This window comes from Stylophora pistillata, chromosome 8, assembly GCF_964205215.1.
Source record: "Stylophora pistillata chromosome 8, jaStyPist1.2, whole genome shotgun sequence".
Classification (NCBI taxonomy): domain Eukaryota; kingdom Metazoa; phylum Cnidaria; class Anthozoa; order Scleractinia; family Pocilloporidae; genus Stylophora; species Stylophora pistillata.
In genome coordinates, this window is record NC_142526.1 from 22,037,065 (window position 1) to 22,058,773 (window position 21,709).

At 37.4% G+C, this 21,709-nt stretch overlaps 2 protein-coding genes across 4 annotated transcripts; one reads left to right on the forward strand and one right to left on the reverse strand.

Annotated features, from left to right (window-relative positions):
• Positions 1–139: 139 nt before the first annotated feature.
• Positions 140–17,328, reverse strand: LOC111325236 (uncharacterized). 3 transcript variants are annotated; one of them, XM_088729875.1, is made up of 16 exons: positions 17,168–17,328; positions 16,654–16,962; positions 14,962–15,289; positions 14,524–14,708; positions 13,683–13,905; positions 12,581–12,639; positions 11,936–12,029; positions 11,749–11,835; positions 11,090–11,167; positions 10,739–10,819; positions 9,887–10,102; positions 4,090–4,219; positions 3,576–3,683; positions 2,577–2,755; positions 1,523–1,853; positions 140–1,174 (listed from the first exon to the last, which is right to left on the reverse strand). In XM_088729875.1, the coding sequence occupies exons 2-16, from the start codon at positions 16,914–16,916 to the stop codon at positions 1,131–1,133; spliced, it is 2,406 nt and encodes an 801-aa protein (XP_088586001.1). In that variant the 5' UTR covers positions 16,917–16,962; positions 17,168–17,328; the 3' UTR covers positions 140–1,130. The 3 variants fall into 3 exon arrangements, with proteins under 3 accessions (XP_088586001.1, XP_088586002.1, XP_088586003.1); XM_088729876.1 differs by lacking the exons at positions 140–1,174; positions 2,577–2,755 and having other exon boundaries at positions 1,533–1,853; positions 17,168–17,327; XM_088729877.1 differs by lacking the exons at positions 140–1,174; positions 1,523–1,853; positions 2,577–2,755; positions 3,576–3,683; positions 4,090–4,219 and adding an exon at positions 7,410–9,198 and having other exon boundaries at positions 17,168–17,325.
• Positions 17,329–17,402: 74 nt separating this feature from the next.
• On the forward strand, positions 17,403–21,644 carry LOC111325241 (transmembrane protein 222). Its single transcript, XM_022929010.2, has 6 exons — positions 17,403–17,595; positions 18,441–18,525; positions 18,721–18,752; positions 19,405–19,498; positions 19,597–19,727; positions 21,031–21,644. Exons 1-6 carry the CDS (start codon positions 17,477–17,479, stop codon positions 21,107–21,109), a joined length of 540 nt encoding a protein of 179 aa, XP_022784745.1. The 5' UTR covers positions 17,403–17,476; the 3' UTR covers positions 21,110–21,644.
• Positions 21,645–21,709: the final 65 nt, after the last annotated feature.

Below are 21,709 nucleotides of genomic sequence, written 5' to 3' on the forward strand. Positions count from 1 at the left end.
CATTCTTTTTTCAAGCTGATGTTGGAGTTGCAGAGGTAATGATTGTGTACATTCGTTGAAGACCAAAGATACCAGTCTTACCAAATAGTTAGTTGGAATATTGTGCACATACCTGAGATTTATCTAAGTACTTATCACACATTTTTAATACTTTTATTGGTTATTTCATGCATTACTATCCTGTTTATTCAGTTTTATAACTATAAGAGAGTTCTTAATAAACTACAAATAATAACAATTATGTAGTAAGGTAACGAGAATAAAGTAAATGAACGCAATTAAAGAACCTCTCGATTGTGTATAACAGTTTTGTTTGAGAGCTCATACGTCCAGAAATATGGCAGATGAATTCATACTTTGAGTTGTTGACTGAATTACGACTGATTTCATGGTACACGTGTGAAGAGGTTATTCCGCTCACTAACTTTTAGTTTAAAATCTGTAATACAGGGGTTGTACCTCATCCCCCATAATTCCTCTTTACTGTTTAAAGTTTTCACTTGATTTCAAAAGAAGAGAAGCTAAACAAAGTCATATCACACTTTCCTCCAAAAGAGAAAGCTTTCCATGGGTTCAAGACCATTACGCAAAAACTATGACCTTTAACCGTGAAGTCTGACAACCGAGTGAGTGTGGTCCTGAACAGGACTGTTGTGCGTAGTGGTGACTGACATTTGGGAAACTTTATTATTACTTTCGGGTTTAAACCGTTTACTGTACAAATTGTAATCTTAATTCTTCAACTATGGATACAGCAATTTCCAATTGAGTGTAGAAAGTAATCCAAGATTACATTGGTATTGCTTTATTTCGTTTTGTGATTTTTCCAAAAAAACTTGCACAACTTAAAACAATCACAACTTGGTCGCCCGCGTTTTGCCAAGCTTTAGGCAGTTTTTTTATTTTACTTTGAGTTCTCATTGACTCTTCAAGTTATTTTCCCCTTCTTTTGATTGGCCATTGTGATTATTTTGGTTTTGGTTTTACTACACTCAATAGAAAAGCGCTCTGAAATCCAAAGGATCATGTTCTCCATGACAAGTTTAAAGCGAACACAAAAATATTTTCTATAACAGTAAAGACGTTCTCGCAGAAAAAAGGCCTCGCTCAGCCTTTTATATGATTTCCTGTCAGCGAACAAACACGGCAAGCACGTCTGCGATGCCTACATTTTCTGTGAGATAAAATGATAACAGAGGCTTTTTCAAGTGTGTGGCCCTTCGATTTTTAAAAAGGGAGTGAGTGGGAAAGGTGAGAGTGGGGAGGGGGGGAGGGGGGAGAGGGGGAAGGGGGGCAGGGGGGAACGAGGGCGGTTGAATTCTATTGAGTTGTTTACTTGCTACTTTAAGACGACCACCAACGTTTATACCATTGTAGGGAGAAAAAGAACTGCTCACGAGGTGACGAAATCTGGTGCCACGAATAGCATGGGGTGAAGCAATACATATAAAAAAGCATTTTTTAGCTATTCGTACCCTGTCAAAACAATAAAAAACAGAAATTATTTAAAGATCAAGCTTACCGTAATCTTCCATAAGTGACCCCAGTTGCTTTCGGCTGTATTGGATGTTAGGCTGGGGTGCTCGTTTGTCCCATGGACATACTTGGTGACTTGAAGCAACCAACCAACCGATATCCGTTGCACAACCAGAGTAAGGCCCAGTTATTTCAAAGAAGCGATCAGGAACTATGGGACCCAGAAGGCCGAAATGTAGGCCTGAGAACAGTTTGAGATCGCTCCATGGCGAGTAAAGAAGGTTTTCTTGTGAAAACCAATCTAAGTTGTTTGTACCTGTGGCATTGAACTTGAGGGAGATGACTTGTTGACCATCCTTGTACAAAACGATGCGAGCCTAAGGTCGAAGTTAAAATCGACTTACATTAACCCTTCATAAAATAAACAGTTTTTGTTAACTTGAACATTACGATATCACAAAAACTTGATTAAATTTTCCAAGTTAAAGAATCTTTATACCTTTTACCCGTTTTAATTCCATTCGTTATTTTCAAATTCTAAAAAAGTCCACAATTTTCATTGTCATCCTGACTGGGAAAGGTTATTCCCTTGTTAAGTTCCTATATGCCTTTGACAGTTCTTGCGCTCAGCAATATTCCAATCCTTACCCAGATGTAATAAAGTATAGCTAAGTGTATTAGATTTGTCCTTACTATCAAAGAAATTTTATTAGGAAACAGCTCTTGTTATCATGCTCGTCCTTTAGTGTTTTGTAGCTTTTTAGTAGCTACAAGACCACAGAAAGAAGTAACAAAGAAGTAAAGAAAGTTTTAGGAAGCATACGTAGGAGTGAAGTACAAGAGATTTAGTATTTAGCGTTTGCCAAACTGTCTGGCACATGTTACATGTTGATATGAAAACCAGGCGAAAAACTTTGAGTTGTAACTACATGTCAACCTGGTAAAATATGAAGTTGTGGCAGCTTTGACATGAATCAAGTAACAATCAAGGTTTTCAGTTGGCAGCGACTTTGATGCGCCTCTGTCACGGGGATTACGAAGGCTCTTTCAATACCAAGCGTCCTTTGCAGCTAATAAAGCTCGTGTACCACTTTCCTCACCTCTTTAGGGTCAAAATATTCCCAGTCCATTACAATACGATTCTTGTAATGAGTTGGATAAGCAGACGTTATGTCGAAGGTTTCGTTGAGATTTTCATGATAGAGGGACGGTGACAACCAAATTTCACCAAGGTGGGGTGGAGAAAGGCCACTAACAACTTTAAATACCATCGTCCAGCCTGTGAAGTGACAATTTTACCAGACAGAGATTTTAAAAATTATGTCATCTCGAAAAAGCTCCAAATACCTAACGATCACAGTAGAAAACAAAAAGGAATCAGTGATCTAATCCAACAGCAGAGATGAACAACCACGGGTGATGTATAAAGAGGAAAGGGAAGTCTCACCAAAGTGGAAAGGATGCAAAAATCCATTTAAAACGAATGGGTGATTCAGCAATTCAAGACGCATGCGTGTGCACGGACTAAAAGCCATTCACGGAATCTCCATGTGGCATCGACCAGACTCTTCAATGTTATATTTACACTAAGGGAAAACTCAAGACCGAAGGCAGCCTCGAAACAGACTAAGATAGACGTTTTTCTTCATCGTTTCATATTCTAACCTGTACTAAACAGACAAACTAAACTGGTTAACAGCTAATTATAACATAACCAAAGTAAAGTGCGGGCTCTGATTGGTCAATTTAGCGTCCCCCATTTGCCCATGGGTGTACGCTGCTGACGCGAGCAAATGCAAAGACTATTTTTCCGCGCGCGCTTGTTTTTTCTGGTCGCGTAAGATTTGTTAAATAAAAGGGAACTCTTTAGCTACAATGTATCAATGTTATGATATAAAACAAATGGTAAACACCACAGCGTACACTATTGAGTTATGGATGCACTTGGGAGGTTTGCTAAGCACTCAAGAAGCTAGAGTCGCTCTCGGCTATCGCCTCGAGCGACTCTTACGCTTCTTTCGTGCTTAGCAACCTCCCGCGTGCATCCATAACTCAATAGTGTACGCTGTGGTGTTTACCATTTGTTAACTTTAAGATACCTTCTCCATCACTTGTTTGATCACAGTACACAGGAAAAGGTCCCTCGTCATGATGGGATATATTATAGACTCCGGTTATGCTGGGTGCATCAGAACATCTATGAATGTCTGAGAAAAAAAATTTTAAATCGAATAAGTTCAACGGAGAAAAAATAAATAGAGGCTGCGTCCCTAACGATTTAAGCACGTCATAGCAAGCGGAAATAAACGGAATTATATCCTTTAGATATAACATAAGAAGATGATGAAGCCAAGTTAGTATGTAATGAAGATCCACGCTTTTATGCAAATCAAATTTGCCTGTTAACTATTAGCAGTCAAGCAGTCTGAAGCTCATGAATATGCGCTCATGGAATATACCTTAAACGTTTTGGACTTGGAAGGAACGATCTCAGTATGAGTTTCTATCCGTCTTGATTACAAAGACTGTTTTTCCTTTTTTTTTTAAAAGTCTTGAAGTCGTTGTGGTTTTTTTTTAATAATAGCAATGACCCAAGCAGAGAAGTATACGCACGTTCTTTGGCAGCTGGTTTGTTGGAGTTTAATGACATCGGCGTGACCTTTTTCCTACAACGGTATCCTTTGCTAGTGTAGCCCGGTTGGCAAGTCATATTCTTCCTGCAAGGATCAGTGTTGCATGGACTCTGACGATACAAGAAAAAGAATGTTCTCAAAGAACCCTTCTTAAACAGACCAGTCACTATCTACCGCCAGGCACAAGGGGGGTGAAGGATTGGTCGTCGACAAAAGAGTATAAGAGGGGGGTACTATATAGAAAAGTGGCTGGTAATTAACTGTAAATGAGGGAGGGGGATCATAAGAATGTATCAGAGCCTCAGGGGGGAAAAAGGTAAATGATAACGTGATGCTACCGAAATTCCCTCAAAGATCGTCTTTTTGGTCAACGGTGCCATAACCTTGGGTGCAGCACAACATCTCTGTAAGCGTGCTTTTCTGTAGTTAAAGACACTGGTTCGACGTAACATTAACGAGTGGTAGTTTATAGATGCCAGATTTGTGCACCATAACTGGTACGGTGTACCTTAAAGTGATAAATTTCTTTACAATGATCCGAGAATGAGTTTATCTAGATGGCAAAATTTAGTTTTTGAGTTGCTGTATTACACTCAAGGCTACATTTCTGAACACCACTTAGGTGGTGAGCTCTCCACCAATTGCTTACGCTTCGAGTGGCAGCTAGCTTTGGTAAGACACTTTTTTTATGACGCGAGGATGTCCACTTATAACGGAACCTACTTTGTTTTTCAAAGTAACATAAAAAGAAACATTCCAGTTGACTCCCTAGTCCCTAGATCACGGACGAACAGACCTTGGTTCTATGGTAGGTAAATCCTATCCGCTGAACCAAATCTCCTGGATGTAGAACGTCATTGGAGTCGCTGATCATACACAGGTATTGGTTGCTTTGTTCCAGCAGTCCAACATTATAAGACAAGCAATTGGGCTCAAGGAAACATCGGATGCTGCACACATCTTCTATCGGTATATCTATTCTTATTATAACATGATTGAGGAGAACCTTGTCTTTCACTGGTTCGGAATAAAACAGTTGTCTGCATTCTTCTTCAGCTGCTAAGAAATGAACTTTCGATCGGTAAATAAGGCAACTAAGGTAGTCTGTTAGCGACTAAGATTTTTCACACTATGTCATCGGGCCACCATGTACCTTTTTTTAAAATTGTTCGACATTCAACGCCGAAGGGGGAGAAAGTATTCCAATGGTCGAACAGAAAGCACCTTTTTTAGATTTATTTTGCTTTGTTTGTTTTTTATTTACAAGCTGGATGAACGTAACAAGGTGTCAGTGTATGTTTTCAGTACTCCTACCTTTCGAGGGAGAGTAAGATAGCAATGCAGAAAATACGAAAACAAGCTATACTTAATGTTAGAAAATAATTTGGTCGTATCAACTAAGCCGATACTGTAAATTTGCCACCGTAATGGGTTTCTAAAGCTGACGTTCCAGGCGTTTACTCGAATAGACGATTTCTTGAGAACAACTGTCGATCTACGCACGTTTAAAAGTTCTGTATTTCTCCTTTGCCCTCCGCAAAAATCAAACGTTGGAAATTCGAGTGTTTTCCTAAATTTGGATCTTTCCGCAGTTTTCCAAGTTCCGTTACTTTTTTGCATTTTTCCTTTGGCTTTTGCACTCATTTGTTATGAGAACTCATCAAATTCTGCACTTTCTGGCAGAGGTCTCCTCAGATCGAATCGAACCCTCAGTGCCGCAGGAGATTTCAAGTTCGGAACCGTCAGAAAAATTAAGCACTCTCAGTATCATTAAAGTGAAATGTACTTTGCTATGGAAGTTTCCCTTGTTTGTCGTGTGAAATTTTGATCAATTCCGTGGTGATACTTGTGGCGGCTCTAAGGAACGCTTGTCGTAATCAAATTGAGACTATGTTTTGTTTTTTTTTTGCCTAATAAAATAGATGAGACAACCGACTTCTTAACTTTCATTAGAACTGAATTACGTGGACTGAGTCATCTTAAACAGCGAAGGAAGTTCGTGTTGCATTCATTCTGTTGGGGCTTTTTAAATGACCGCAGTTTCTCGTTTTCGATTCTTCCTCGGTCGAAATTTTCTACTGACGTCAGGCCAATACCAGCTGCAGCTTTTTTTAAGAAACACTATCTCTCTGTCATGCAATTGCAAACGGCAGCAATAACTGACAACATATGGAATTAGCAAGAATCTCACTAAAAATTGCCGTGTCACTTTTGGCGCCTTACGTATAAAGGTACGCCGTAGCAAAAACTAGAGCGCATTTAAATTGTGTCCCCTATGAAATAAGTTAATTTTACTATATATCGATACCTCCACTCATTGTCATGTAGAAGTGATACAGAGCCAGCCATATCAGCTTTGCACTCATTGTCGTCATTGCTGTTTTGGATAAGTTCTTCCAACGATCGCACTCCAACCAGTTCTGTTTGAGTAAATGTCTTTGACTGTCTTAGCGTCTTCAATAAACTTAAAAGCCCAACTCGTATGGAGGAATACCAACAGTGCAATTGAACTAAAAACGAAAATAATATTGCAGCTGCCGCATTTTATTTTCATTCGTTTGCGAGCGTAATATCGAGTTAAGTTTCCTTCTTTTTCTTTTTTGAGTATGGCAATTTATGTCTGAAAATGAATTTAAAACAAAGGTGATGAACATTTGCTTCAAATAAATTGAGACTAAAAGAAAACCACCTGCCAATAGCATTTTATATTATGTAAAATCGAGAGTATTCCGAATCCAAACTTTTGAAACTCTGTGTTCTTGCGGCTGTTCCAAGATTGGATAACGCTCCCCACTGGATAAATCGATCCACTGGAGAGCGTTGTGCCGGTTTTTTCCATCACCTATCCGCTGGATACGGTTATCCTCTTTTTGCACGACTGGGCCCTGGAGAGTCAGTTTGACTTCTTCCGACGGAAATTCAAAAAATACTTTAGGAAAATTGATAAGTTGACTTTTGTCGCCTGCTGTTTCCTCAAGTTTACTGAACTTTAGAGTTTATTCTCGGCCAATGTTTAAGTCGAGTTTTCTTGAAATTGGACAAAACTAAAGGTGAACCCAATGATGTTGTTTAAAATGTTTCAGTTTCTCTATCCCTGAGATATTGCGTGCGATACTCCAAAAACTGACGGGTAGTTAAACATTATTTTAAAATTATTACTTTTCAAAAAAATATCCACAGAGCGCCGATTTTCCACCTTCTATTACATTCCAATGAAAAACGGTGTTTATTTAAAAAGTCGCCGAACAAAACTTCCCTTATACCTTAGGTAGTTCGACGAGAAAGACACAGAGTACAAAGTTAATTAAAACTGCTTGTTTAATTCCGGTTTGAAATAAAACACTGGTTCGTTAAGACGACAAAAAAACCCAAAACAAAACATAAAAACACGAGCCTGCTGGAACCAGGGAATTGCTTCACGCAGTGAAGATAAAATTTGTCGCAGAAAGGAGTTCTATTAAAAAAAAAGAAACATTATCTGTTGATGTTTCAAAAACAGGGGTGAAAGAAATATTGTCGTGCATCCCTGCAGAATTTGAACTGGTAATAGGACCGAGTGGAGCCCAATTAGGTCTGTAATCATACCAGGGATTAACAGAATTAGACGACCGCAAAGCGATCGTCTGATTGGTCTGTCAGTCACGAGTATATTTCCAGACTGAATTCAACGACACGAAGTCTTGTTATCAATTAATCATAACAAGTACAAATTGCGAAATATCTTCGGTAAAGGCAATGTCTAGAATAAAAAAACCTCTATCTAGGAAATTCCCCAGTTTTATTTTTTTTCAAAGAATAATTGGTTGTTGCTATGGTTATTATGATCAATTCTGCGATTGATGGATCTAGCTGAATGGACTTAGTATCAATGGCTGCTTTAACTGTCCGATTACATGGTGCCCGATTACAAACACCTGTCCGATTTCAACTCTGCAGAATAATTAGTGAAAAATGAAGCAGCTAATGCACCAATCACATTTGAGGAAATTGTAATGATTATGATGAAGTTTAGTAATGCGAGTGCATGCATTTCGCTTTGTTATTTGTGGGCGGGAACACAGGCTGTCGATCTAAAAACTTAGACACCCCAGACCCCTACGACCAACAGGTCATGCTCAAGTAAAATGGTATAGTTACAATAGTTAAACTATATATTATCAGTCAAGGATTCGACCAGAAATACTCTTTGTCTTTTTTTCTTTCTTCGTCACGAAAAAAACCAATCGATCGCAAAACAAAGTATCAAAACACAGAGCATGAAAAGCTTGAACGATGAATTCTAGGTTTAGGTCAACGACTCTGTATCAACGCCCGTATTCATTTAGCGGATTCGAAAATCGGCCTGTGTTTAACTGAATGGGTTTAGCCTATAATTTAAAACTTAATAAGTTCCACACAGGTTGTTAAAATGGTGCTAAATACAAATGTACGTATGAGGTATTGCACGTATGACGCGTCTTGGGTGAGTGCTACGCACGCTACAATAACTATATCAATGCCTGTTCGAATCTTGCACTTCTCTGCGCTCAGGAAAAAAAAAGTTTCTCAGCGGTTGAAAAGAGTGAGACAGCTGGCAAGCGTTTCCCTAATCTATAACAGGATTTCTCTGGTTTCCTAATCGCTTCCAATTAGCCATCAACTCGCGTCTGCAAGTACTCCCTTTTTTTCAAATCTTTGTTATTTTTCAGCAACTAAAAGTTCCCCCCAAACGGCTCTTTGTACCCGATTGCCGGACGGCTGCTGCGATTCGCTTTCGATTATCGTCTACGCTCCCTTCGCGCGACAACTTTCTCGTGTCACGTGAGCCTGTACCAGGCCTATACCCTACGCCTTCATCAAATCCAACGGTACAAGATATAGCCTGGGTAGTAGAATTGTCGCTTTGTCCATTAACGTCATGTCCTTTGCGACTACCCTGGATGACGCCGCTGGATGAAATAGAACCAGATGAATTGAGACTACTTCGTGACAGCGAGGCACCGGAAGTGCGTTGAAGAGCTAACAACTGAGCCCGCGCTTCACCTAGAGCATCGGTAAGCTCAAAGCGTTCCTCGCACTCGCGTCGAACAGTGTCTTGTAAAAAAGCGACCTTAGGAAGAAAGATGTAAGAAAGATGTAAGGTAGTTTTTTTTTTTAAAAAATAATTTTCCCTATTTCCAAATTGAGGTACACTACTTAAGAACATTTTACCCTCCCCCCTTGAGAAGAATAACCGAATAAAAGATAGGGAATGACAAGTTCAACAGAAAGGTAAATAGAAAGATGTAGAAACAGAAGGACAGGCAGACAAATGTAGAGATGGACAGACAAACAAACTGATTAACTGAATGGCAGGCAGAGAGAAAGACAGAAAAAGAGACAGACAGTAACACAGGCTACTGATTTGAAAGAAAAACAGACAAAGAATCAAACAGCTTACAAACTCAAAAGCCAGGTAAGATAAAATATACCAATTTCAATGTATGCAAATAAATTCAAAATAGAGTGCAAAATAACAACAATAAGTAATATAGATTCCTTTAGATATAATCTTTTATTCTTTCGCCTTACAGTTGAACTAAATTTTCAAGGACATCAAACCCTGGCGTAAGAAACAAGCAGACAGGGAGGTGGGAAGCGGACAGGCAGAAAAAAATAAACTAGTGATTTAGAAACAGAAAAGAAGAAAGCCAAGAGGAAGGTCAAGCAAGGCATTATTGACAGTCAGACAGACGGACAAACAGACAAGCTAAGAGGGACCATGTGCTACAAGACGTTAAATAATACGGATCCTGTACCTCTTGTTTCCAAGATTCACTTTTCGTCTCCAGTTCGTCAATTTGCTGCTCTGCATCTTGGAGCATCTTATCTGACTCCTGAAGCCTCGTCCTTAATTTGAGAACTTCTACGGAGTCTACCAACGGCTGACGCAGGCGATTTTCCAAATCTACGATTTTCGCTTCCAGATTTTGTACGAGTGAGTCATCGGCATTTTTTTTCTGTTCGCATTTCTCCTAGCAAAAGAAGTAACCTTCTCAAGGACGTTATACTAAGCTACCCCTAAACATTCAAATTTTCCTGGTCATTTTTCTTAAAACATGGTGGTAAGTGGGTTTCTCTCCATCAAGGCAACACGGAAGTTACAAGCCTCAGGACCCATAGACTTTAAGAGTCATATTAAATAGCACGCAACATTTTTCAAGGAAAAAATTAAATTAAAACCTTTTGTAGTCTGAAGGTTTATACTTGACAAACCTACAGTGATTATGCCAGGGTTATTAGACATCATAAAAGGGGTTTGCTTACTGGTTTTGTGTTACCATGCTGTGTGATTGATATTTGCGATTAGCGCAAACCCCTTATCGTTTTCCCGCGCTTAAGATCGTTTCCTTGTTTTCTTCTCAGAGTTCTTATAGGCTCCCAGAGATAACTAATTTTTCAACTCAGAGTTTTCATTGGCTCCCAAAGATAACTAACTTTTCTACTCAGAGTTCTTATTGGTTCCCGGAGATAACTAACTTTTCTATTTAGAGTTCTTATTGGCTCCTGGAGATAGCTAACGTTTGTTCTGATTGGCCATCGTAGTTACCTTGGTTTTGTGTCACGATACTCCATCGAAAAACACTCATGAGAATCAAGGGTTCACTCACTTTAGCCTCAATCAATTCCCGTTCCAGACGTTTGACATCCTCACGGTGTCTCCGGTTCAAAGCGGCGACGTCCTCTTTAAACTAAATATAGGGAAAGTGTAAAAGAAGTGTATAAGCAAGATAGCAAAGCGACTAGTACTCCTTCTTGGCCGTTTCATGTAAGTGTACAAAATAAATCCAATTAGTCTATAAAAAAATCTTCAATAAACAATATCATTTCGGTATAGGTTATTTTCCGTGCAATTTTGGTAAAACTATGAATTTCTTCGCCAAATATTTTATTTCGTTACTATCTACATGGGAGAGGACATATGGACATATATTATATAACTGCTGTGGTACCGTACGTACTCTGTCTTGTGCAGCTTTAGCCTCTTTCCTCCACAAGCCAAGCTCTTCTTGATGTTTTTTTTGTTCTTCATCCATTTCCTTTACACGAAAAGGAATAACGGAAAAACAAATCAAACCGAAACAAAAATCACTGAAGGGAATTATGAATCCGTGAAAATTTCAAAGGAAAAAAACTGTCGTGTACAATAACTTCCGCTGAAACACACGTACAGTACAAGTTGTTTTACGGCTCAGCACAACTACTTGGTGTTATAATGACTTCCCCCCCCTAAGCGTGCAGGTGGTAAGGTACACGAAATCATATCCTCTGCTGAAATTGTACGGGATAAAGAATTGGCAAACAAAGAGACAAAACAAATACAGAGATATTATACACGAAAAAATTATTGCTATTTTTAAGAAGAGAAACTTAGCAAATATTTCTGCGACATCATATTTTTCGTTTTTGCGGATCTTTGACGCGGGGATAGCGCACATGCAGTGCACCCTGAGCAAAGAAAATTTGTCGTTATCTCAACAAATCAAGCCGGAAAAAATAGTTCTCAGGAGATGGCCTCAGGACCATATGCTTTTACGTGCCTTTGTTACACCAGAATTATTAACAATTATATAATACTGCACGCGTGCAAGCCAAAGAAGCAATGTTTAGACCTATGTACCTTCTGAAATCCTTCTGTTAACTCCCTCCACAGGTTGTTTTTCTCCTCATTGAACTGTACTTCTTTTTCTTTCACAATCTTGTTAAGCTGAGATGATGAGAAAAGGTTACTGAGAAGGTTATAATGGGTTAGTTTGGTTAAACTTTATTCAAAATTTTGTCAAAAAACATTTGGAGTAGTTTTGTACCTTTTCTGGCCAAGCATCTGCTTCTTCCATTTTTTTCTTAAAGCTTTCTCTCAGTTGCTCTATACGGTTGTGATGGGCGGAAATCATCATCTCTCTGTTCACCATCCACATGCATTTAGGGAAAAAATTAATATACAAAATGATAATTACGATAATGACAATGACGATAATAATAAAAATAATGATAACGTGTGTTCATGAAGTTTTTTTTAAGTAGAGATGGTGAATAAGATAAGTATGGTATCTTTGTGCTTGTGTATTGAGTGAGTAGTTTTACAGAAAGATATGTAAGCAAAGTTAGGTACACCTGTGCATGACTAAGTTATAAATGAGTTATAGGTGAATTTTGATAAAAAAAGAAAAAAAAAACATATAATGAATTAGGAAAAAATTTAAAGCTGAAGCATTGTAAGAATTACTGTGTAGAATAATCAAAAACGTAGAAAACAACAGTGAAGCCCTGATGTAATTTTTGTTTGAGGTACAGGCAGCTTGGGGTAAAATATGTGGACGTCTATGGAAAAGTAATAAAAAAAAACCCTTGCTTAATAAAATCTTGACTCAAATGGACTGCCTAAAACCTAACTACAAAAATTGAAAGTTACATTAATAAATTAAGGAATATACATAACTTGCTACACACACCTTTCTTCTTTCAGAGCTACAACCTCATTTTTTGCTTTGGAACAGGATTCCTTCAAAGCCTTCAGATAACAATATAACAGTATATAAACAACCAGTTACATGTACGTAACAAAATTTTTTTATCAAAAGGCAAAAAAAATTGTCTTTTATTAATGCAGGGTACAGTATTTAGATAACACTGTACAAGATCACTTTGTAAAGGTTTTTTATTGTTGTAGATTATGAAAATTTGCTCAAAAGAAAGGAAAAACAATGGAAAGACACAAATATTTCTATTAATAATTATTTTACTTTAACATGATAACATTTTCATTATCAGCAATCATAGTCCGGTATAATTATATGGAATGATGTCTACAGATTCCAATGTCATTTACAGTACCTTATTTTCATTAATAATTTTCAGTTTAACAACATAATAAACATAGTACACATCATTTGATTGGTCAATTCAGTTTCCTAGCAGATGCTCTATCAGGTTATAAAGCCTGCATGTAACTAGCTAACTAGCTAACTAGGTAACTGGCTAACCGGCTAACGGGCTAACGGGCTAACTGGCTATATAACTGGCTATATAACTGGCTATATAACTGGCTAAGTGGCTATATAACTGGCAAACTGGCTGACTAGCTAACTGGCTATATAACTGGCTAACTGGCTAACTGGCTAACTAGCTAACTAGCTATGTTCTCCCAACATCCTGAGTAGCTTTATCAGATCATAGAGCTGGAAAAAATTGTGTTCTGTTGTTTAGTTAGCTTAAGTGTTGAGAATTGAGCATTCAATGGGGGTTTCAGTGAAAGCTGGTCACCAAAGGTGTACCGTCACCTGTAAGATCTCTTACTACTGTCTGTTTAGCTAGCAAGCACTGGCTCTTGCATTTGGGTTTCACCTCACAGTACAGCTGTCTATCACACTATTATCAGTCGCTTATGGAAAAAGTTGTTGAAACCCCCTGATTCAATCTACATTTTCAACTCACATTTGACCACTAAATTGCAGTTGATTTTGACTCTTCAAGTGTATTCACAAAGAAGCAACTACAAAAATGAAGAAACTGAAATAAAAATGGAAGAAAGCAAGAGGAATAAAACAAATCTACCTTGATTTCCTCCAAGGAATTTGCACTTTTCTCCTCTACCTCATTTCTTGCCTTTGAGTATTCTGCAACACGTTTCTCAAGATTTTTACAATTTTCAGCTAACTGCTGAATCTGCTTCTCTTTGGATAATATGTCTCCTTTGTTTTTCTTGATTTCTTCTTCCAAAATTTCTGATTCATTTTGAAGTTTGTATTTCCATTCACTCACTTCATTAGATTTAGCACTGAAAGGAAAAATTCAATTAGATTTACATTTTATTTTATCACATTTTACACCACCATTCAAGCTAAGACAAATTCATCATTTTTAATTAATTTTAATTCATCAACACACAAGATTGCAAGTGTATCTACATCCTAGGTTCAAAATCTATTCAATAATTATGTAATTAATTATTTTCTTTTCTAGGGTATAAACAAATGTAAGTTAAGTATTACAATCACAAATGTATAGTTAAACCACATAGCTTACTTAACTGGAGTACACAGTCAACTCAACTCTCTCTACTAAAAAAATAAAAAAAAAAAAATTGGGACTGATACCAGTGGAAGTGAGGTAAGGAAGGTGTTACATCGAGGGAGAGTTCTGCTACATACAATGTACCTTCGTGGTGGGAACTACTGTAGGAATGTAATCTGCTGTAATCCAGGCAAATCATGTGCCCTTATCTCTTCTCCTCCCCCCACCCCCGCCCCCCTTCATGTTCCCTTTCCATAACTGGAACTAATCAGGTTTGCCTGACATTAAAAAAGTGTCAGAGTTCGACTGTTAATTGCACAGTGACCTCAGCCAGAGCTCAAGCTGGAATGTCTCCCGCTCTTACGTCTACTGTACTCCTTACCTCATCAGTTCCTTGTACTGTGATACTTCTTTGCTATAGGTGTGATTCTGCTCCTTTGTTTTGATCAATTCTTCCTCTTGGGCATCAACTCTAATTTCTAACTCAGTGCATTTTGAAGTAAGTTCCACCACCAGAGCTTCAGCTTTGGCAATAGCTTCATCTTGCATCTTTTTTTCATTTTTACACTGTTGAAAAGGTATGTAAATCATTGAGAGATTATGAAAAAACTCAACTGTATATCAGAAGGAAAAATAATAAAGTTTTAACAGACCTAAATTTTCATGAGATCAGTTCAAAAACCTACCTAATTATATAAAAACCTTAGTAGAATGCTACACAACTTGGTGTTTCTCTGACTGAAAATGCCTTAGGTTCTCACTTAGAATTGTCCTGGAAAAGAAGGACACTATATTTATATTTTAAAAAGAACTAACCTACCTTAATTAAACTCTTCTCAAGGACTTTTGTATCCTCTGTAAACTTCTCACATGAAAGAGCAACAGTTTTAATAACTTTACTGTGACTCTCTGTGATGCTCTGATAATTTTCTCCAACACTAACTTTAATGTCATTTAGTGCCGTCCTTTGTGTCTGTAATGTTTCATGAAAGGCTGAAATTTGCTTCACAAGATCAGTCAACTTCAACTGAATCCTCCTGACTTCCTCACTCTTTCTCTCAAGTTGCTTTCCAAGATTATCTCTCTCTTGTTTATAGTTTTCAATCAGGTTTTGCTTTGACGTTAAATCTTGCACCAAAATCTTGGTCCTGCCAACACGATTTTATGACATTATAATCAACTAATGACAGACCAACATTCGATCAGCTCACATTTTAGTAAATTAAGGTCAGTTGTTAAGACATGAGTTTTGTTTTCCTGTAGTACGCTGTAGATTGAAGCCTCCTGTAGGCATTTAGTCCTGATAAGTAACACTAAAATTAGGGTTTGTAGAGAATAAATTAAAACATTTCCTATATGCTATGGAAGTTACCCATATTTGTTGAATAAATTGAGTTGTAGGTCTGACCAACTAGCAAGTGAACTGAAATCATGGAAGAAATGAGATAAACCAAAATAATATTGGTCTAATTGAGTATTGTAAGTCTAGCAATTGGCTGTAACCCTGGATTTATACTCCTGGGTGAAAGTATATATTTTATATCTTATTAGATGGTTTTGTTGTGTAGTATCACTGAATATTTTAATTTATAAGTTGTGCCATAATTTGACAAGCCTGTAGGGTGCATTTAAATACAAACAATGAGTAAAAAATTAATACTCAGTGATACTATACAACAAAATGTCTAACAAGTTATTTATTATCCAATGCACCAAATTGTTATTTCAGTGAGGGTGAATTTCATGGATATTAATTTTAGTTGCAGGAAGTGTGTGACAGAGGTGTGTTTCAGAAATCAAATCAAACTTCACACTAGCCTTGTGTTACTTTAACCCAGCTTTGAACAACCCAGCCCAGTGCACTCGGACCATCGGTCCACCACTCCTCCCAAAATAGAGAGTGAAGGACAGAGCTGAATAACGTATACGCATGTGCCAGGTTTTGCCGTGGAAACACGGATTTTGAGTCGTTTGCATGGTTGATTTCCTATTCTGTTGCTTCGAGGCGTCGTTTTCCTTGCCGCTTTTCTTTTACAGAACCTCCAAAAATTTGGTACACCCCCTGAAAATTTTCAAAAATTAATTTTCTCCTTTAAACCTTTGGAAATAGGAGAGTGCCTTCAACGAAAACAGAGTTCCTCGGTTTTAAAGGTCAGCCCTTATTATTTTCTGCTAATTTCGCTAAATTTTAGACCTACGACACTTGAGCCCGCATTGTTGACCGCATACCCGCTGACGTAGCATTTCATTATTCAGCTCTGTCAGAGTGAAGTACATAATTTCAGACACACACATTTGATTAAACAAGAATGCATCACTCGGCAAGAGTACCATATAACCCCATACATTAATTATGCATTCAGACTAGTAGACTTTGTTTTTAAAGTTTTGTCATGAAAGACAAAGAAGTGGAATGCATAATTAATGTATGGGGTTATATGGTACTCTTTCTGCATCACTCTCTTGGAAAACAATCTTAAACAAGACATTGCTTGACTATCTTAGTTATCACCTTTCATCACTTGCTTGCAATGCCCTTGAAAGCTTATCACTCTCTTCTTCCATACTAGCCACTTTAATTTTGAGTTTTTCTTCCCGCTCTACGCTTTCAACATAGTATTGCATTTTCCTCTCGGCTTCTTTGACACGTTCCTCCAATGCTTTCATTTCACTATGAATAAGATAGCTGACACCACAGAACTGACAGACAGTGTCATCTTTTGGCATCTCCCGGATTTCTGTAGGGAGGGGATGCTCGGGAACGAATCGTTCCATTGCAGTGCAGAATTTCTGTTTGAACTAGGTCATCATTGTTCGATTTCTGCAAGATGACAGATAAACGTATAGTAATTAATTAGTCATTCAAAAATGACTTATCGGTTTGATAATCATGAGACGAGGATATAAAAATTACTTTCATCTGGTCAAAAAAGCATTGTCAGGCTTTGGAAAAATATCTTAATAAGTAGACGAAAAACATCACAACATGTGTAATTTCGAAGGAAATTAGTTTTCGTTCGGCTCACCTGAAACTGCTCACCATCTGACTATTTACCCTTAGTTAAATTTGATGAAATACTTATAATTCCAGTTATTCAACAAATATACGTCCTTATTCATCGTTCAAGCGAACGATAAATTTGAAATCAAGACAGATCAGAACACCGCACCAGCAAACATGGCGTCCATGGCGTCCTGTTTCTAAGGAGCCAATGGTATGCATTCAGCGGGTTCACTCAACAGCATTAGTTTTGTTGTGATGAAAAGCTCTGAAATGTCTGTCATTAAACCTTCCATGGCGGCCTAGGATTCAGAGTTCTTCGCAATGTGACCTTATGATGGCAGATAATCCTGAAGAAAATATCATGGATGCCGAGGGTAACTATAAAAAAATCGACGTAGGCCGGAGCAGATATCCTTACTGCATTGTCTGGACACCAATTCCGGTGCTTACGTGAGTATATTTATTTTGAAGAGTCTCTAGATGTGTACACTGTTCTGAAATTATTTCGTTCATGTGATCAGGACCCAGTTGTTCGAAAGGCGGCCAGCGATAATCCAGGATTAAAGGTTCAACGTGTCCTTGATTTCCCGTGAAAGAAAGCGGTTAGCTTAATCGTGCTGTGAACACTGATTGGGATAGAGAGAATTCTGGAAATTAAAGAAGTAGCTATTCAGGGCTCTTATTATTAGTTAGGTTAAATTATGTGCGAAAGATAAACATGGAAAGATTTGCTTGCTTCCTAAACATAGTAGCATAATGATCAAGTTTAAGGAAACCTTGTTTACTTGTTTTTAATCTTAACTAGTAGAAACCAAACTGATCTTTATGTATGCTCGACTATGAGGATCAACAAATTCAAATTCCTTATGTCCCATGGACAAGTTATATATTAAGTAATTTAAGTCTCCTAGAGGAGTAAAGATGAAAGTGCCAACACCACCCTCCTCCTACCTAGAAAAAAATATGTTTTTCTTGCATCCTGCTCCTTGAGATAAGGAAAAATAAATTAGAGTCTCGATGTATCTTGTCCAGGGACTGGAGGGGAGAGGGTAGGGGGGGGGGGGTTAATGAGGCAAGGGAAATGAAATGGAATGTACCCTCAATGCAAAGTTAATGTTGCATGACTGGGAAAGTCCAATGGGACCTTTTAAAGAAGATATACAGTCAGTGGTTTGAGAAAACAAACCTGACACAAATAGGTAATTACAAATAGCAGGCAAGTAGTTTTTACACTTTCTTCAGCCAGTCTTTTTGTTACTCTTTTGCCAATTAACTTTTTTATTGACATCTCTAAGGTGGCTTTTTCCGTTCATTGGCCATATGGGGATTGCCATGTCTTCAGGTGTAATAAGAGACTTTGCTGGTCCATTCTATGTTTCAGTAAGTCACCTGTGTCATTTGTGCAAGTAAACATAATTATTCCATCTACTTATGCTGTGGTTTAACCATTAATTTTTGAAGTTTGCACTAAGCACAACCTTTAAGTTCCAGATAAAAACATATAGATTTTGAAATAATAACAACAAGAACAATGAGCATTCCTTAACATGTCTTGCACTTTTATTTTCTCAAAAGGAAGACGATATGGCCTTTGGAAGACCCACAAAGTAAGTTGTTTTGCACAGCTGATTGTACGTGTGTATCTTATTTTCAGACATTTCATGGCTCAGTTCTACCAAATATCAAAGAATGAGCAAGACATTTTGATAATTTTCTGTATAATGATGATCCTACTGTTGAATCACAGGCAGCCCAAGCAAACTGTGTATGATTTTGGGGTCTGAAGGTCATTAACAGGAGAACGCAATATATTAGGATTGAATTTTAAGGGTAAGCATGTGCGGTAAAAAAAGAAAGGTAGTTAAAATAGATAGAAAAAAAAAATAAAAAGGATAATGAAAGCAAGAAATAGAAGGCATTAGGTCTCCCTACTTTTGTTCCATAGTTGCCCTGTTGCTTCTGGTGGTTTTAAGGCATTTTTCAACTTTCTTTATACTGTTGTTGTGCTACTAATACAGTGTATGGCACATGCTTATAAATGCTTAAATTTCAATTTAAATATATTAGGTACCGGTAAATCCAATTAGTGACCTCAAAACTAAATCACACACTGACAGTACGCTTGGGCCACCTGTGATTGAATCTGGACTGAAATGTCTAGGCAGAACAATCGAGATGATTGGAAAACCAGGAAAGTTTTTTTTAGAATACAAGTTTATCTTTATAAGGAATTAATAACCAAACACAATTTACTTACAGATATTTACGTCTAAATCCAGCAAAAGCTTCTAGTCTACAAAACAGCTGGGATGTGGCCATTTCATCTGCATCAGAGGAATACAAACACAGAATGGTGAGCATGATCTGACAAGTTAGCAGAGTGAAAAGTTATTATGATCATTATATTACAGTAATAATAACTAACTTTCTTTTTTTTAATTCATTTTTCAGCATAACCTTTGTTGTGATAATTGCCACTCACATGTTGCCATGTCACTGAATATGATGCAGTATGAAAGGTCATCCTCCTGGAACATGATTAAGCTTGCCTTTAACATGTTTATTTTTGGGAAATTTGTCAGGTATATTTAGGGGCTTGCCTTTAACATGTTTATTTTTGGGAAATTTGTCAGGTATATTTAGGGGCATTTTTGTATTCACTTCCCTTGCTTACTACCACTCATGGTGATCCTCAGTTTGAGAATGATCCTGAAAAGAACTGTTTTAGTTGACAGTGACAGATTTTAACAACCTGAATGAAATGACGATGACTTGAATCTTTTGAGGTTGTTGAAAGGTAGTTCACTGTCACCAACAGCTGTTACTCCTTCTCAGGACTACTCCTTCCTGGACAATCATTCGACATGATCAACTGCTCTTGGGGGGGGGGGGGGGCCTACTCCACAGTAATAGGCTAATAGGGATGTGCCATTGGATGGGGGTGCATTTTCACAACCAGGGTGGGATTGGTGCGATTTTGGGATTTTGGGGGATACAAAAATTCTGGTGGTTTAAAAATGGGAAGATTTGCAATGCAAAGAGTTGTTACCATATAACCAAAAGTGACTAAGATGGATTTTATAATTGGCTAAGGAATAGATTATAATGGGGTAGGGGTTCTGAGAGACCCCAGCAAAAATTTACCCAGGCACCCTCTCCAGGAAACTGTTAATCTTGGTTCAAACATAAACTTTGGAGGTTGCATCACAACAAAGATATTAGATTTATGGCACCATGCAAGAAACACAGGTCCTATAGTTGTCACTCATGAAAGCAAGTCTCCCTGTTCCATGAGACTCTCATTTACGGGTATAATGGATGGAGGTCTTCAAACATAGTCTTACACTCCATTGGTGCTCCGAACACGATAGGATTGGATAAAAATGTTACTAGGAATCAAGCCAGTCTTTCTATCTATCGAATTTTCTTTAATTATTTGCTTGATTCACGTAAAAACTGAAAATTACAACAAAACGCCTATTACTACTGACGACACGAAACAGGGGGCATATCACGATACTAGAAAATTGCTAAAATTAATATTTTGAATCACTAGCGATACAGGCAATAATATTGAATCCAAATATAACTAAATCGACAATCATGCACAGTAAACTGCAAATCAGACCTCTTTCTCCAATCTTAATTCTTATTCTTTCGGTCTTTTATCCTTCGTTCTGTTCATTCTGGTCACATGTGTTTATGGAAAAAGGCTAATTTTATCTGGGTATCTAATGCTCCTTGTGTGACAATGGAAGTTACGTGATCACTCTTAACTATTACACATTATTCAGTTACAATGGGCACAAGGTTCACATCTTTGTCTTTTCCTATTGCATGATATCACCAACAACAGAGTAACAGCTTTCTTTTATTTGTTTGCAGTTTGGGTGCATTCCTGAAGACATGGCTTCCATTCACTGTGGTTTTAACTGGGATAATACTTCTTGTTGTTCTGATTTGAATGTCATGGACAAAACAAATATAAGAGTGATGTAAATATAAATGTTATGTTAGGGATATAACTTATTAGTTTTTGCCTTGGAAAATATTCAAGACAGTGTTGTCTGGAAACCTTGTAATGTCTTTCTGACAAATCTATAATAAGTCATGTGATCAATTAGTTATCATTATGTTCATGGAACATTTGTATTGGATGGTGTAAATCATAAGCTGTTATTTAATATATGTAGTAGGTGTATGTGTATAGTTCTAGAACAGGTCACAAGAAGACAAAAGTAGTCTTATCCAGGCTTTAAGAATCAGTTTTCAAAACTGAAAGAAAGGACTAATTGTTGAAAATTGAGCTCGAGAACCCACTTTTTTTTCCCATTTAATAAAAGTAGTACTTAGTAAATATCCAGAGCTGTTGAATGTTGATGGTTATCAAATAATTTATAGGTCTTTCATTGCTGTACCTCGTTTAATCTTAGGAATTGATTATTATACTGGTCTGTGTTATCTTTGTTTAAGAAATATAAATATTTGCATTCAGTTAATAGTTTTTGATTTGTTAAAGATGTATAAAGGTGCACCGGTAATTGTTATTTGTTAGGTCTGCATA

Bases quoted from the DNA above. Each gene is read 5' to 3' on its own strand.
- LOC111325236 (XM_088729875.1), bottom strand. From the start codon at position 16,916: ATGGAACGATTCGTTCCCGAGCATCCCCTCCCTACAGAAATCCGGGAG. The intron at 12,640-13,682 runs GTAGATTTGTTT...TGTTATCTGAAG, and splicing joins ATTCCTTGGAGGAAATCAAG to GCTTTGAAGGAATCCTGTTC. The intron at 10,820-11,089 runs GTACGTACGGTA...CCCTATATTTAG, and splicing joins CTAAAGCTGCACAAGACAGA to TTTAAAGAGGACGTCGCCGC.
- LOC111325241 (XM_022929010.2), top strand. From the start codon at position 17,477: ATGATGGCAGATAATCCTGAAGAAAATATCATGGATGCCGAGGGTAAC. The intron at 17,596-18,440 runs GTGAGTATATTT...GACATCTCTAAG, and splicing joins ACACCAATTCCGGTGCTTAC to GTGGCTTTTTCCGTTCATTG. The intron at 18,526-18,720 runs GTAAGTCACCTG...TTTTCTCAAAAG, and splicing joins CTGGTCCATTCTATGTTTCA to GAAGACGATATGGCCTTTGG.